Source organism: Rosa chinensis, chromosome 4, assembly GCF_002994745.2.
Source record: "Rosa chinensis cultivar Old Blush chromosome 4, RchiOBHm-V2, whole genome shotgun sequence".
Classification (NCBI taxonomy): domain Eukaryota; kingdom Viridiplantae; phylum Streptophyta; class Magnoliopsida; order Rosales; family Rosaceae; genus Rosa; species Rosa chinensis.
The window spans coordinates 54,751,993-54,767,078 of record NC_037091.1 but is presented as its reverse complement, the minus strand read 5'-3'; the positions used below and the strand labels follow the sequence as shown (position 1 = coordinate 54,767,078).

General features: G+C 37.9%; 2 protein-coding genes across 2 annotated transcripts; one reads left to right on the top strand and one right to left on the bottom strand.

Annotated features, from left to right (window-relative positions):
• Positions 1-3,219: 3,219 nt before the first annotated feature.
• On the bottom strand, positions 3,220-4,454 carry LOC112198367 (probable methyltransferase At1g27930). The gene has a single exon (XM_024339475.2). The coding sequence runs from the start codon at positions 4,237-4,239 to the stop codon at positions 3,403-3,405; it is 837 nt and encodes a 278-aa protein (XP_024195243.1). The 5' UTR covers positions 4,240-4,454; the 3' UTR covers positions 3,220-3,402.
• An 8,294-nt stretch (positions 4,455-12,748) lies between these two features.
• On the top strand, positions 12,749-14,504 carry LOC112200851 (non-specific lipid transfer protein GPI-anchored 1). The gene is made up of 2 exons (XM_024341854.2): positions 12,749-13,149; positions 13,943-14,504. The coding sequence occupies exons 1-2, from the start codon at positions 12,816-12,818 to the stop codon at positions 14,167-14,169; spliced, it is 561 nt and encodes a 186-aa protein (XP_024197622.1). The 5' UTR covers positions 12,749-12,815; the 3' UTR covers positions 14,170-14,504.
• The last annotated feature ends 582 nt before the right edge of the window (positions 14,505-15,086 follow it).

The window sequence follows — 15,086 nt, the reverse complement described above, 5'->3', positions numbered from 1 at the left end:
ACATCAAATTTTCCCCTTTTGTAGATTTGTTTAAAATCTAACTTTAGAATTGTGGAGTTTTTTACCTCATGTTCAATTTCGTTGAATTCGAATTCTTCAGCATTGAGGAGTTGTACTCCTTTCTTTTTCCCAAAGATGCTCATCATTTTAACATCTCTTGTATCTTTCGGGTTTTCATACCGAATACTAGTTTGACCATGTTTGGAACAAGATTCTTCTCAGGTTTCTAATAGTTTAAATCCATTAGCTTTCTTTGGTTTTCCTGTAGGCACTTTCTTGTCATTCAGTATATTTTTCATAGAATCCAGCGTTTTTTGCTGTTCATTGATTTTTCTACTAACACTTGTTAGTTTTTCTTCTTCCGTTTTTGGAAGTTCCTTGATATAATTTATTTTGTTTTCCAATTTTTCTAATTGGTAGATTATAGCAGATAGTTTTTCTAGATGATCTTGACATCTAGATAATTCCTTCAGTAGGATCTGATGTTTCTCATCAGAGGATTTCAGTAGAGAATTCAACTTCTCTAATAGTAAATCAGACATTGTCCCCATTGGGGATTCCCCTTTTGAGCTATTTTACAAGCTCTGATACCAGTGATTTGCGGATCTAACCAATGCTCAAATAATCAAGAGGTTTTTGTTCCTCTTTAAGAGTATATAAGATATCTTCAATATCTTGTTCAATTTTATAGATTCTTATTTGCAATCTATAAATGATATCCCGGTAATTGGGAGTTTCTCTGCTAAGATTATTTCTAAAGTTTTTCAACTTTCTCAGTTTTTCTCTTTCTTTTTTCAATTCTTTGCTAGTACTATTACAGATAGCAACTAACTCAAGTCTGTCAACGATTGAAATTATGAATAGTAAATTTAACTGCTTACCTTTGAATACAGATGATGAATTCTAGCTGCAATTATAATCTAGACAAATAAATTCAAGATGAGCCCACCACGGTTCATCAAAATGAAAATAATAGTAAAAACAAATAATAGAAATAGAAAGAGGGGTACTAATGGTATAAACATTTAATGAAATGAATAGTTGGGAGAAAAAGAGAAAACTTTTGTGTGAATGTGGTTGAAAATAAGTTGGTGGAGTGTATGAGGTGTATTTTGGTATTTTATGGGTAAGTGGTCATTATCCCTTAAAATTAATCAATGTTTGGATGGAGATTGAAAATGGGGTGCCCGGAAAAATTTGGGTGTCCAAAGGGATTTGGAGGCCCAACTCAGCGTGGGTGCTAAAGTCAATTGAGCATTGGGTGTCCAAAACAGATAAGAATGCTTGCTGGACTTACGGCTAGTTTGGGATTGCTGCGACTTTTAAAAAAAATTGTTGCTGCTGTGTTGTGAGAATAATCAGCTATGAATTAAAATAGTTTCTTGTTTAGTAAATAATATTTCTAAAAGTGTTGTCAGTACATAAAACAACTGTAGAGTGTGTTTTGATCTACAGCAGCTTCTAAAATCAACCTATGGACTGCTTCTAAAATCTGTTGTCAATGACCTATAACTTCCAATTAAAGCTACTTTTTATTTATTTACCAAACACAATAAAATCTAAAATTTTGAACAAAAGTTGATTTTTTTAAAAGCGGAGCAATCCCAAACGGGGCCTTAGGCTCTTTCGTGGACCAAATTGAAGAGCTCTAGCTCTCAAGGGTTTCGCATTTGGGATCTAAGGGGTTTGATCCAACAAAATAGTTTTATGTGTTATATATGTGGTGCTAGCGAACTTTCTAGAGTAGTACTGATGGAGGATTCAAGTTATTTTAGTAATAACGGAGCATTGGATGTTCAATGAGTGTGGACTCATCTCTATGCACCACCGTGGGTACTAATACATATTTTTGTTTTGTTTATAGATGATAGTGGAAGGGTATGTAATGATCGTTCTGACTTAAGGCTAGCACTAATTTCTTGTCCTTTTGATAACACTCCAAAAATGTGTTCTGAACGTGTTACAATATGATTGTAATCAACTCTATTGAGTTCTCTAATTTATGATAATTTATTTTATTCAAAAAAAGAAAAGATCTTTTTTTTTTTTTTTGAAAGGGGTTTGGAACCCAGCCTAGCTAGGAGGCTCAGTCCCACGCCCGGTTCCATTTATTAAATTAATAGTAGAATTTTGCATCGTGGGGAACATAAAACCTGAACCCCGAGCTACAGTAGAACAGTTGTAATAATCCTCATAGAGAACATCCTGAATGATTGCAGGTGTCTCATCTAACCATACATCATCAATAAAACCACTACTAGCAAGGTGAGCAACTTGATATTCTTTCCGCTATTTAAAGGTATCTTTCATTTCAATATATGAGGATATAAATAAGGGTTCATCTACAGTCAATCAATATACTGGTAAATAAGTATACTAATTTGATTTAGCAATCAATTGATTTCATGCATAACTATTTTATTTATGTATCTAACGAGTATATCACTATATTGAATTAAGTCTACTACTACACCTTCATTTCGTATATAGAAACATAAATAAGGGTTCGTTTATGAGAAATCAATATACAGATACATCAAGTAGACTATTTCGATTTAGAGGTAAACTAGTTTCATGCATCAATAGACTAGTTTGTGACTCTTTATTTTTGTATCGTACTAGTTTACCGCTATATTGAACTAAATCTATAACTATATCGAACTAAGCTTACTCTATACATCGATACATTGATTCACTGTGAAATTGTATCCACAAATAAATAAAATATTTAAATTTACATCCTAGGGAGTTTTTTTTTCTTGTAATTATCATTTGATTCTTCTAATAAGTTTATAATGTTTTCAACGGCTTGCCTCGAGCCCACGAATCTCATATCCCTATATTTAGGGAAACCCCCGTTCATATGCATTGAGCCAAATACAATTAAACCTACCGGCATGCGAACTTAACCTTATAGGTGCTATGCATTGAGCCAAATAAAATTAAACCTACCGGCATGCGCACTTAACCTTATAGGTGCTAAATCTAAAATACCAATGGAATCAAACCTCTCATATGCATCGAGTCAAATACAAGCCTAACCTGCCAAACACAATCAATTACAAACCTAACCTATCAATCAAGGACTAGTTGAAGAAAAAAAGTCGGAAAAGTCCAAAAATCAGAGTCACTGGTCTACCTTTTTAAAAATAGAAATATTTTAGTATCATAATTGTTATGTTTGACCGAATATTACATCGCCACTAATCATCTCTCTCGTTAACCTAAAAGGCTAAAAGTATTATTTCTTTTTGGTAACCTAAAAGGCTAAAACAATTATTTATTTTTGGTAACAAAGCGCAGCAGAAAAGAAAGATTACCAGGACCCTATTATGGCTATGCCGAAAGGCTTTTGTTCTTTTTCTTTTTTTAACAGAAGGTAAACATGAATATTAGGGCATTTTAGCAAAAACGCACGCCAGCGGTGTCGGTGGCGTTAGCGGCTGAAGGAATCTCAAAATGCCAGAGCCTCCCGACGGCCTTAACAAGGTACTTCCGGCAAAGAAACTCCTCGGCAAAAGCCTTCTCCACCTTCCGGTCCACGTCGTGCAAGAACACGTGCGTGGCACCTGATCCCCGCCTCCTCCTGGCCATGACAGCCGCCGAGAATATAGCCGCCATCCGACCAGGCGCCTCGGGAAAATAACCCCGCGGCGCGTCGATCATGATCAGGTCCCACTCCTTGTCGTACACCTCGCCCGGCAGGTTGCTCAGCGCCAGCTTGCACCGCTCGTTGCCACGTAGGACCGCCCCGGACTGCGCGCACGCCGGTTCGGATTTGTACGAGGAGAGCAGCTCGTCCGCCTGCTTCAGCTGCGTGCGGTAGTTCACGGTCTCCGCCCGCAACTCCGGCGCGTCCTTCAGGATGGTCTGGACCCACTTGGGGTCCTCCTCAAGGAACAGCGTCGTGCCACGTGGGTTAAACGAGGCCCACATGAGCGAGTCGTGGCCGAGACCGAATACGAGGAAGTTGCACGGCGCCCGCGATTTGAGGACGTCGAAGGAGACGCCGATCTCGCCTCTCGATTGCTGCGGGGTCGTATGGGACGTGGCGTAGTGGAGCACCGCCTGGAGCTGAACCGCTGTGGGGGTATAATCGTCAACAAATTTAGGCAGAGAGCAGAGGAAGGGGGTTCCGGTTCCGGTAAGGCTGGAGATAAAAAGCGCGGCGCCGAGGAAGAAGACCAAAATGGCAGCCAACAATCCCTTCAGATTGCTCCGGTTCTTCATCTCGATCATAAAAGAAAGGAAACTAATAACCAAGATGAACGAAAATCTGTGAGATTTTTTTAAGCTGGAAAATGAGCTAGAAGAAGGTTGTGTTATATTTTTTTTTTTTTCTTAAAGAGAGAATGAGGTTATGTTAGACAAAGATTTGGGGAGAATTTTTGGGGTTTCAATTTTCTACTGCGGTTCAGATGGTGGAAATAAATACTCTACTTATTTTGTCATTGGCATGCACGTTTTCGCAGTGAAAGGCGCAAATCTTGTCTTGGTTCACAGAAGCTTGATAGGATATTGTGATGTGAGGAGTCGCTGTGACACGTGTACTGACGTACCATTCGACATTATGACACCTTTCCACGCGGGGCATGTGATCAGTGCAGTTTCATGTTTTAGTCTTGTTTATATTTGACTTTCTTAAATGCAAAATGATGGATATAATTTCGTGTTTTATTTTTATTTATGTTTGACCTATAAAATGCTGTCTTATGTCTTATGAATGTAAAGGGGAAATTCATTGTTCCCGTATATTTTCCGTTTCTTGTGGAACGGGCACCTGATGATGGCTTCGACAGCTTCGTTGAAACCTCACAAGGTGCTTGAAATCCGATGTTTTCCACAGCTCCAACTGTCTTAAACTTGTTCCTGTATATTTTCACTCTTTTATTTTCTTAATTTTTTCTCCCACGTTTTTTCATTTATTATATTTCCAAAAAACAATTTTTTCACTTGTTTGATCATGTTTCATAATTCTGAGTCTTTTTGACATCTTTATATCTTTTTATAGATATAATGTGTGTGTGTATATATATGGTATAACTCATCGACATGGCAGCTATAGTCTTTTTTTTTCTTTCTTGTTAGAACACATATGAAATTAGATGATGAATGGTTCATATATAAATTGTCTCTTTGATATATGTATACAAAGGAAAAGCTAAGATATTTTCTAAGTTTATAATTCTTTTTTATTTTTTCTGGGACAAAATTTGAATTATAATCTCAAGTATTCGGTACATATTTTTCATGTAAAATTCAATTACAATCCCAATATAGTAATTATATATTGCATATAAAAAGGATTCACAAAAGAAAGAAAGAAAAGGTTGAGGGTTTGTCTCCCGATTATTAAATGTGTTGAGTTTGGATTTATCTCTTGACTCTTGTGACACGATAAATATATTGACCCGACATTAACTTAATACAACACAATCCATTGACATACCTAGTGATATATATCCACTTACACCAGAGGGCAACATTTTTTTTTTTTTAGTCAAAAGGGTGGGCAACAAATTTGACTTGGGCATAATTTGCATTGTTTTCATTTGTGATCTTTTTTCTTATTTAATTTTTGATTATACAATTTTGGTTAATATTCTTCAAATATAAGGAAATTAATTTGAAGATCACGAATATATTACTTATTTGGACTAAATGAGCCTGTAATTCAATGAGACATTGAATGAGGAGATGGCATAGGAAGTGAAAAATTGCAATAAGCCTTTTACCTTTTTTTTTTTTTTTTTGACTTTGTCAAGGGGAACCCAAAGGCTTCTTAGGCCCAAGATAAATCCCTTCGGCGCATGTGAAATGCTCCAACTGTGCATTGCAGCACAGTGCCTGGTCACTTTAACAGCTTCGGGATTCGAACTTAGGTTGGGAAGCACACCCAACTAGGTAAAAATCATTAGGCCACTTGCAGTGGTTCTTCTTTACCTGCCTTATCTTATCCGATTATATAAGAAAATAAATTTTCAATTTTAGTGAGAGATTTATTTGCATTATATTTATGTTTGTAAACGTAAAAGTGAAACGTCCACCTTATTTACCTTTTCTTCATATCTATTCCTATCATAAAAATGTCGAGTGCCCAATTCTCATCTAGCTTGGAGCAAATGTACCGCAACTGTCAAGACCATCATCTAGCCTCTTAATCAGCCCAAAATCAAATATATTCCGTGCACCGCAATTAAAAGCCTTGTCGACCAGGTCCTCTGGCAGCTTTTGCCACTTGCTCAGGTCGACTGGGGCCCACATAATTAAAGCAGCTGAAAACACTTTGTTTTATCTACCACATTTTTGTCTTCCCACTTTTGCCCCTACTACTCCGTGTCTCTCTTTTTTCCTATTCTCCTCCTCTTTTGTAAAAGACAATTCTTTACTTCTCTCACTTCTCAAAATCGTCAATGGAACACTGATAAGTGATAAGACCAACCCTTTTTAATAATCATCTGCAGGAGAAATTTTTGAATCTACAAATTTTCACAGGCACTATTGAATAACCAAGTTTTCATTTATGGTTCGTCTCTATCTCATCTACCTGAGAAGTGGAAAAAAGAAGATAGTGTCTTTACAAGACAAGGATAGGAAGGAGACAGAGAAGAAGAGGAGGAAGAAAGACAGGCAGAACCGCAGAAGCAAGGGCAAAACTGAGGAGAAGAAAAATATACCCTATAGAAGATGATTGAGAAGTAAAAGTCTTGCTTTTTAGGGAAGCATGAAAAAAATGAAAGGGCCGGAAAGGCAAAATCAATGAATAGTGAGTGCATAATTCAGAGGCAAAGCCTCTCCTTTTGCCTTTTGCCTTTTGCGTGTTACGGTGCATTTGCTCTTATAGAGTTCCCTTAAGCGGCTAGCAATATAGTCCTCCTTCGAGTATCATCTACAATCTTCATTAATGTAGGTTCCCAGTTCTGCCAGCAGCTTTGCCTGTCAGGTACAGTAACAGTGGATAGCTATTCACTGGGTTTAGAGATAGCTTTGCCTGTCTGAATCATGATGCAAGTGAGGGTCGTTCCGATTAATTCCCCAACATTAGTTTGCAATCCGTGTTGCTGTGCTGAAGTTCGTAGCTACGAGGATTGATCGAATTGGTGTGTAGTGTACGTGTACCATATCTTATAACTGGGAGCTCAAATTTTGTACAAAGTATTCTATAGCATTACTCCGAGACTTGGATGTACAACGAACAATTTTGTGTATAATTATGGAATTTTTAGCTGTGGGCTTGATGTGTGACCACAAAGCTGAAACAATTGAAAGCCCAAGTCAAAAGAATGAAATGAGTCCATGACCAAGATGGCCGGCAGCAAGTACAGATATACATTACACAAAGAAATGGAAATGCGATGAGTCAAAAAGCTTGGCAAACCCCTAGAACTTGCAATACTCTCCTACACGCCACGACCAGAGTCTTCAACTGCCCCTTTTGTTTTCATAAAGGCGAAGTGTCCTATTGGGATAAAGTTTTCTTTAGGAGGTGTTTTTCACAAGTAAATATAATTGGATGGTTAATTACATATAAGTACATATTTGAATTTTTTTTAGTTATAACGACACATTATTTTTTCTCTCTCATAAGACCACTAGATTAAAAAATGTGTTAAATTTTGAATATAAAAACCAACATATTTACATAAATGTCACTAGTGTAAAAAGTCAACAATCATTCTCTCTCTCCTCTCCGGCATCTAAAAAAGGGTTAATTACATATAAATGTATATTTGAATTTTTTTTTTAGCCATAAGGCAATCAACTATTTTATTCTCTCATAAGACCACTAGATTAAAAAGGGTGTTAAATTTTGGATATAAAAACCAACATATGTAAAAGTAAAATGCAAATGGAATTGGTCTACTCATTTCATTTCATAGTCCTTTATATAGGGATAGAATTACAATGGAAATATCGATTACATTAATGATACTAAATGCTGATTGAGCTGTGATTGTAATTTCTTGATTCCCTCCTCGTCAGTTGCTTTGACGAAGGCACATAATGTGTTTTTCCTTTAAAAACATATTTATATAAATGTCATTCGAGTAAAAAGTTAACAATCATTCTCACTATCCTCTCCGACGAGATCTCCTGCGGGAGGTCTCCGGTGGGTCTCTGGCTGACCTCCGACCAACTCTGACCGGTCTCCGACGAACTCCGGCGACCACAAAAGCTACTCTAATGAGATTTCGGGCAACTTCCGGCGAGGTCACAAAAACTATTGTTACTAACAAAAGTTACTGTCACCAACAACAAAAGCTACTCTGGTGCGATTTTCGACAATCTCTGGCGAGGTAACAAAAGTTACTGTCACTAACACCAAAAGTTATTCTCACCAGCAACAAAAGCTACTTCAGTGAGATTTCCAGTAAGGTAAGAAAAGATATTGTCATCAACATTATAAGTTACTCTCACAAACAACAAAAGATACTCTTACCAACAACAAAAACTACTCAAGTGAGATTTCTAGTGAGGTAAGAAAAACTACTATCAACAACACTAAAAGCTACTCTCACTAACAACAAAAAATACTCATACGAACAATAAAAGCTACTCTCACTAACAACAAAAGATACTCATACAAATAATAAAAGCTACTCTCACCAACATCAGAGAGTTACTCTCACCAGTGTTCTAAAGCGCGGCCGCCCAGGCTGCCTAGGCGCTGGGCACACCCACACTGCCCCGATTATGGGCTAGGCGATTGAGATAGGCGTTCAGTGATTAGGGGGGAGCCTAAGCGGTCTAGGCGGGCGCCTAGGTTGTTTAGGCGGCTTGGACGGGGCGCTGGGCGGTGCACTGATCTATTTTCTTTTTCTTATCAAAACCAAAAACCCAATCTAAAAGTTGAAACCTAGAAGGCACATCTTGACCCTGAACATATCGCCGTCTCTCTCTCTCAGTTTGTCAATCTATCGTCGACAGTCGACGGCTTGGCTACACCGGCACGGCGGCAGATCACTCTCTCTTAGTTTGTCGATTTGTCTTCAAGAGTCGACGACTTGGCTGCACCGATACGGCTGTAGATCACTCTTTCTCGATGGCACATCGCTCCTCATTTCCGACTAAATTCTCTGCTGACTTGTCGTCTCTCTCTCCTCGATTCACTGGTTGTGTTTGTAAAGGATGAGTGGGTCTATGGTGATAATGGCAGTGATGGTTATCTGGGTCGTCGTTTCCACCATTTGATTTGTTTCTCCTCCATCTCACTGTGTGTTTCAGAGAAAGAAGAACGAGAGCTATGGGTTTACTGCTCTTGGCCTTTTTCTTTTATTGGAAATTGGTCTCGGCCTCTTGGATAGCTAAAATAGTTGGAAAGTCTTCATCACATTCATCTGGCCACGTTAACAACACATGCTTCTTCTATCATAAGGCTCACAAGTTCATGTACCTTATTTTTTTTTTACATATTTTGATTATTTTTAGTTAATTATAGGACTTTAAATATTATTATTAATTAATTTTATGTCATAAAATAATAAAAACCGCTTAGTCCCCTAGGCGCTAGTTCTCGGGTCACCGCCCGACTAGCGCCTAGCGTTTTTTAGAACCTTGACTCTCACCAACAACAAAAGTTATTATCACCAACATTAGAAAACTACTCTTAACAAATAACAAAATTTACTCTCACCAACTACTAAAACTACTCTCACTTACACCAAAAGCTACTCTTACCAACAATAAAAACTACCACAGCCACCAACAAAAGCTACTCTAATCAATAAAAGTTACTCTCAATACCGCCAAAAGCTATTTGAACAAAAAACAAAAGTTATTCTCACTAACAACAAAATCTACTCTCACAAATACCAAAATCTACTACCAAGTAGAACAAAAGTTACTCCCTAAAGTTAAGAGTTTAAGAATTAAGACTAATAAAGATACTCCTAACGGCTAAGAAATCTATTACCAACCAATACAAAAGCTACTATGAAATATCAAAACAAATATAAATCGAAAATGTCAAATACTTGAATCAAATTACTCCGATTTCAACTTCAACCAAACGCAACTCAAGAACTTAATAAAGTAATCATCACATTCATCCATCTATACCAGAACAAAACAACAATCCTTCTTAACAGAAACTTCAGCAATTCTCATTCTGTCCTACAATTATGATCTAATCCAATTAGAAAACCATAATGGATCTACAACATTAGATAGGCAACAAGCGATAATCATTTGATCGAATAGAGATCAAACTAAAACAATTTCAATCACAGGAACTAATCTGATGATTTGTTAATACGAGATCAAGGATAACAATGCAAGAATTCACCGAATCAAATTACAAAGTAAGAGAACGGAGACAGGAGGTTCTAGGCTTCTGGCTGTCGAACGTCATCGTCTAGATCCACGACCTCAGCTCGCTGAAGCTTCTCGATTGCGGCGACACTACACTTTAGACTAACTAGTGTTCGACCGCTTTCATCCACGAGTACAACAGACCTCGTCCCGCCGTCAAGGCCGTCCCGTGACAAAGTGAGGCCTAAGGCAAAATTTAGAGAGACCTTCCTAATAATTTTGTTCGTTGAAAAAAAAAATGTCAGCAAAGTAAAGTTCAAACTAAAACATAGTAGATTATATAAACAAAATAACAAGTAACAATGCCGATAAAGAACATTAGAACCTGATTTTCTAACCACAAAATTGTAGACTTCAGGCCTTGGCAGCTTGTTAAATTGTATCAACTATCTGAATTATGAATCTATGATTACGAAATTAGAACAGAGGGGGAAATTCGTAATTGAGTAAGAGGAAGAGAAAGATTGCTGCTATGCGTCTATGAGAGTCTGTCAATGACTTAAATAGACATAAAAGAAAGAAATGTTACCATTTGTCTTTGAAAGAATTAGAGGGGAATAAAAAATTCATGTTTCAACAGAAATTAATGAAAGTGAGAGCAAAACTTTTGGTTATCTTCTATTCTAATCACAAAGTGATGGAGAAAGAAGAAAGCTTGGAGTGCTTTACTTACAAATACAAAAGAAAAAGAAGAAATTTTGAGGCCTCATGGAGTCATGGGTTTGATTTCATTGGCCTCAACGTTGTCTTCTACAAACTGCAGTTCTGCGTCTTTTTTCTTTTACTATTTTTTTTCCTTTTTAACATATATATATATATATATATATATATATTTTTTTTTTTTTTGAGATGGAGGCCTTCCCCAAACTGAGATGGAGGCCTTGGTTACTTTGGTCAAGGGACGGTTCTGCCCACCATCAGCAGGAATAACGGATCTCCCGAGCTCAATTCACTGCACCCGTGATCCAAGATCAAAAGGTTAACCCGCTTGTGGATAACTAGATGTTTCGGGTCAGGGTCGAACTACTTGCAGTCGAAGATCAGTGTTTTACCGGCGAGCTTGTGAGGTTTGCAACGTGAAGGAAGGAGGAAGCGAGAGAGAGAGAGCGAGAGAGAGAGAGAGAGAGAGAGAGAGAGAGAGAGAGAGAGAGAGAGAGAGAGAGAGAGAGAGAGAGAGAGAGAGAGAGAGTGTGTGTGTGTGTGTGCGGAGCATAATTGATGCGTACTATTCCAGCCCGTTTCGATAAAGGTGGAAGGGTAAATTTGTCAGGAAGGGAAAAAATTGAAGCATTAAGTGGCCTTATGAAGACAAAAAAAATAAGGTGGCTCTATGAATAATTAAAGTCTCAAAATGACACTTACGAGTAATTTTTTAATAATTGAATGCTGGACCTCTTTGCATTCGCCCAACTTACATGGCGATCCTGGTTTCCGCTAGACCAAACTCATTTGTTGTCTTCAATTTTTCTTTTACCAATGAAAAAAAGAACTTCAATTTTTCTTACAAGAGAGAGAAAAAAAACCTTTATATCATACGACTCACGTACAAATATGCATCCACCATCCTCCTAGCTGAGCTAGAGTTTTTTGAAAATTAATACAAATATAAAAAATTATATGGTAATGTCCGACTCATGAGTGATATCAGATCATTTTAATGTTAATAACAGGTTAGTAAAAATCTATATATACCCTAGTTAGTAATTTTTTGTATTATAAGCGAATAAAACACGTATTTACAATTTTTTTTTTAAATACTTCCGTACTTCGTATTTTTAAAAGGGACTTGTTAAATTTCCCATACTTTTGAAGGTAAAAGTATTATACACGTACTATACACGATTTTTATGTTTTTTTTTCAGTATTTTACACATATTATTGAAAAAAATGAATATAAACTAATATTTTTAATTAAAATTTTTAATTATTTAATTAATTAAAAATATTTTGCTGAACTTTTCAACGAACTATTAGATAAAATGTCCGAATAATACACGTAAGTATTTTTCGCGTACGTGACGTCCCCTTTTTTTTTGATATTATATGTGTCCGAAACGAGCCAAATAATATACTTCACGTCACATTTTCTAAACGACTCCCGATAAGATGAAATTACAACGATTAAATTCATCTCTAAATATTCAAACCAGACAGATGCACCACGTGGCTAGAGTCATGACACCTGTACAGCTGACAGCCAACATCTAACTTCATGTCTTCATTAATTCCGGCCCAACCACCCGGATGGGCCTCCATTTAAAACTTCGATTCAGAAAATGCAGCGTCGTCTTTGGACAACGAAATCCCAAGTCATATCCACCGTTAAATCCCATACCGACGCTGAGTCCAACGGCCCAGATTCACACGTCTGCACACTCTCTTAGCACTCAACAGCCCCATTAATTGTCTACACTCCACCTCCCCTCTTATTTATACATCCTTTTAACCTTTCCCACAATCAACCAAGCTTTGAAAATTCCATTTCCCAAGTTAAGATCATCACTATGGAGAAAATGTTGATGGGTATGGCCGTGTTGGCGATGTTAGTGTGCGGTTCGGCCGGTGCGGCGGAGACTGTGGCGGACAAGTGCAACGACAAGTTCCAGAAGGTGGCGGTGTGTCTGACCTACGCGACGGGGAAAGCGGCGACGCCGACCAAGGAGTGCTGTGAGTCGGTGAAGGGGATCAAGGAGAGCGAGCCGGAGTGCTTGTGCTATGTGATTGAACAAGCCAATAGTGGGAGCGAGGAGATCAAGAAGATGGGGATTCAGGTGGCTAAGTTGCTTGAGCTCCCTTCTGCATGCAACTTGAAGAACGCCAGCGCCAGCAACTGTCCCTGTGAGTATTAACAACTCTCTGAAATGTATATATATGACTTTCCGGTTAGCTTAAAAGGGGTTGGAGATGAAACGCGGAGTAGACTTATAAAAACCACGTCTTGAAGGTAATAGTAGGGAAAAAGAAAGTAAAAACAAGGATTGCATGCAACTTAGGATCATTCATATATTCTTGATATTTTCTTTACTTGAATAATTACTTCTTCTTATTTTGTACCAAATGAGACTTTAATTAGTTGAAAATAAAGAAACTAGTTATGAAAAATGTACTAAAATTGATCATTAGTTGTTTTGAGTTCATTGTCAAATAGGGGTTTGTTTTTTTCCCTTAATTATTTTTACATGCACCCGCAATAGTGACTATATACTAAGAACTCATTAGTTTTGGAGGGGTAACAAATTGGGTGGAATAATTGGAGAGTTACCTTTCTAAATAAACAATTTCCCACTTGGTGAATAAAATCAAGCAACATGTAGGGTCGTGAATCAAATGCCTATTACTCATGTCCCATCCTATGTGGGTCTCATGTCCCATTCTATGTGGGTCATGATGGTCAATTTACTAGCTATCTGGTAGCTATGGAGTAAATGGCATGGGCCGAAAGCCCCTAGTCCCTAACTGGGGTTGGCCAAACCCCCAACCCCCAACTGCCATTAAGTTTTGATGATTTGATACATGCGTGATGCATCTTGCTTAACAAGTTAATTAACATTATTAACTACATGTACAACTGGCTAGCTAGCTAATTGAGTTCTGCATTGATTGTTCTATGATTTTTGAATGGTGAAAACAGCGTTACTAGGGCTGGCTCCCAACTCACCAGAAGCTGCCATCTTCACAAATGCTACCACATCGACAACAACAACTCCTGCAGCTGCAACTTCCGGACAATCTGCGCCTGAAACGGCCTCTGCATCCGGTGGAGTGACTAAGCTCGGACCTGGTTATGCCGGTCTGGTGGTGGCCGTGTCCATCGTCTTCCTTGCATTCTGGCCGGGTGCTGGATCTGTGCGCCTCTGAGCAATTACCTACTCCATGTTTAGCTCGTGATCATGAGTAATGTGATCGAAGAAGGTGGCCTTGAGGTCTAGTAGAGTAGTATTCTGCATTTAAGAGTTGTTGGTTGTTTTTGGATGATCTTCAGGACTACGTTTGATTGCCTTTGCTTAATTTGTATTTGTTCCGATCCCTTGACTCGGTATCTCTGTTTCCAACTTCCTACGTGGACCGGTAATTGTGTTCTTGCGGTGTTTTCCACTTTCTAGGCCTATAATATTCGAACTAGAATCAGTACGTGAAGAAGACGCTTCATTGTTCTTCAAAGTGCATGTTCAGTAGTGTTTTGTTGATCATTCTCCCCTGCTTATTGAAACTAGCTTCTTGACTTAGAACGTACGCTTTGGGCCTTTGGTTAATTATGCATAGGTGTCTGAAGAAAACAAGACAGAAATTTTGTGGAAGGTTTTTTGATGTTACTTCATTGATTAAACTGATTACAAGACTACACATATATGCAAGGGGAAAACAAGCGACCATGCTTTTAACCTCAACTAAGCCCATAACTATGTTTAACAACTCTATCTTAACAACTAAGGTAAGGTATGAACAATGGAAGTTAATGTACAAACCAATAAACTAAGCCATGCTACAGCCATACTGCTACTTCCAATACTCCCCCTCAAGCTGGATCAAGAGGATTCATTGATCCAAGCTTGCCCAAAATCCTGAGAAACTGAGCAGTGGGAAGAGATTTGGTGAAAATGTCAGCCAACTGATCATGGCTTAGGGTGAAGTGAGTATCAATGATCTTGGATTGAACTTGAGCTTGAATGTAGTGGCAGTCAACTTCTATATGTTTGGTTCTTTCATGAAAAATCGAGTTAGAAGCAATATGCATTGCAACTTGATTGTCACAGAAAAGGGGCATTGGTTGACAA

What these genes read in the sequence shown, in the direction of transcription:
- LOC112198367 (XM_024339475.2), bottom strand. Translation starts at nt 4,239, where the DNA reads ATGATCGAGATGAAGAACCGGAGCAATCTGAAGGGATTGTTGGCTGCC.
- LOC112200851 (XM_024341854.2), top strand. Translation starts at nt 12,816, where the DNA reads ATGGAGAAAATGTTGATGGGTATGGCCGTGTTGGCGATGTTAGTGTGC. An exon ending in CAGCGCCAGCAACTGTCCCT is followed by an intron (nt 13,150 to 13,942) that starts GTGAGTATTAAC and finishes TGGTGAAAACAG; the next exon opens with CGTTACTAGGGCTGGCTCCC.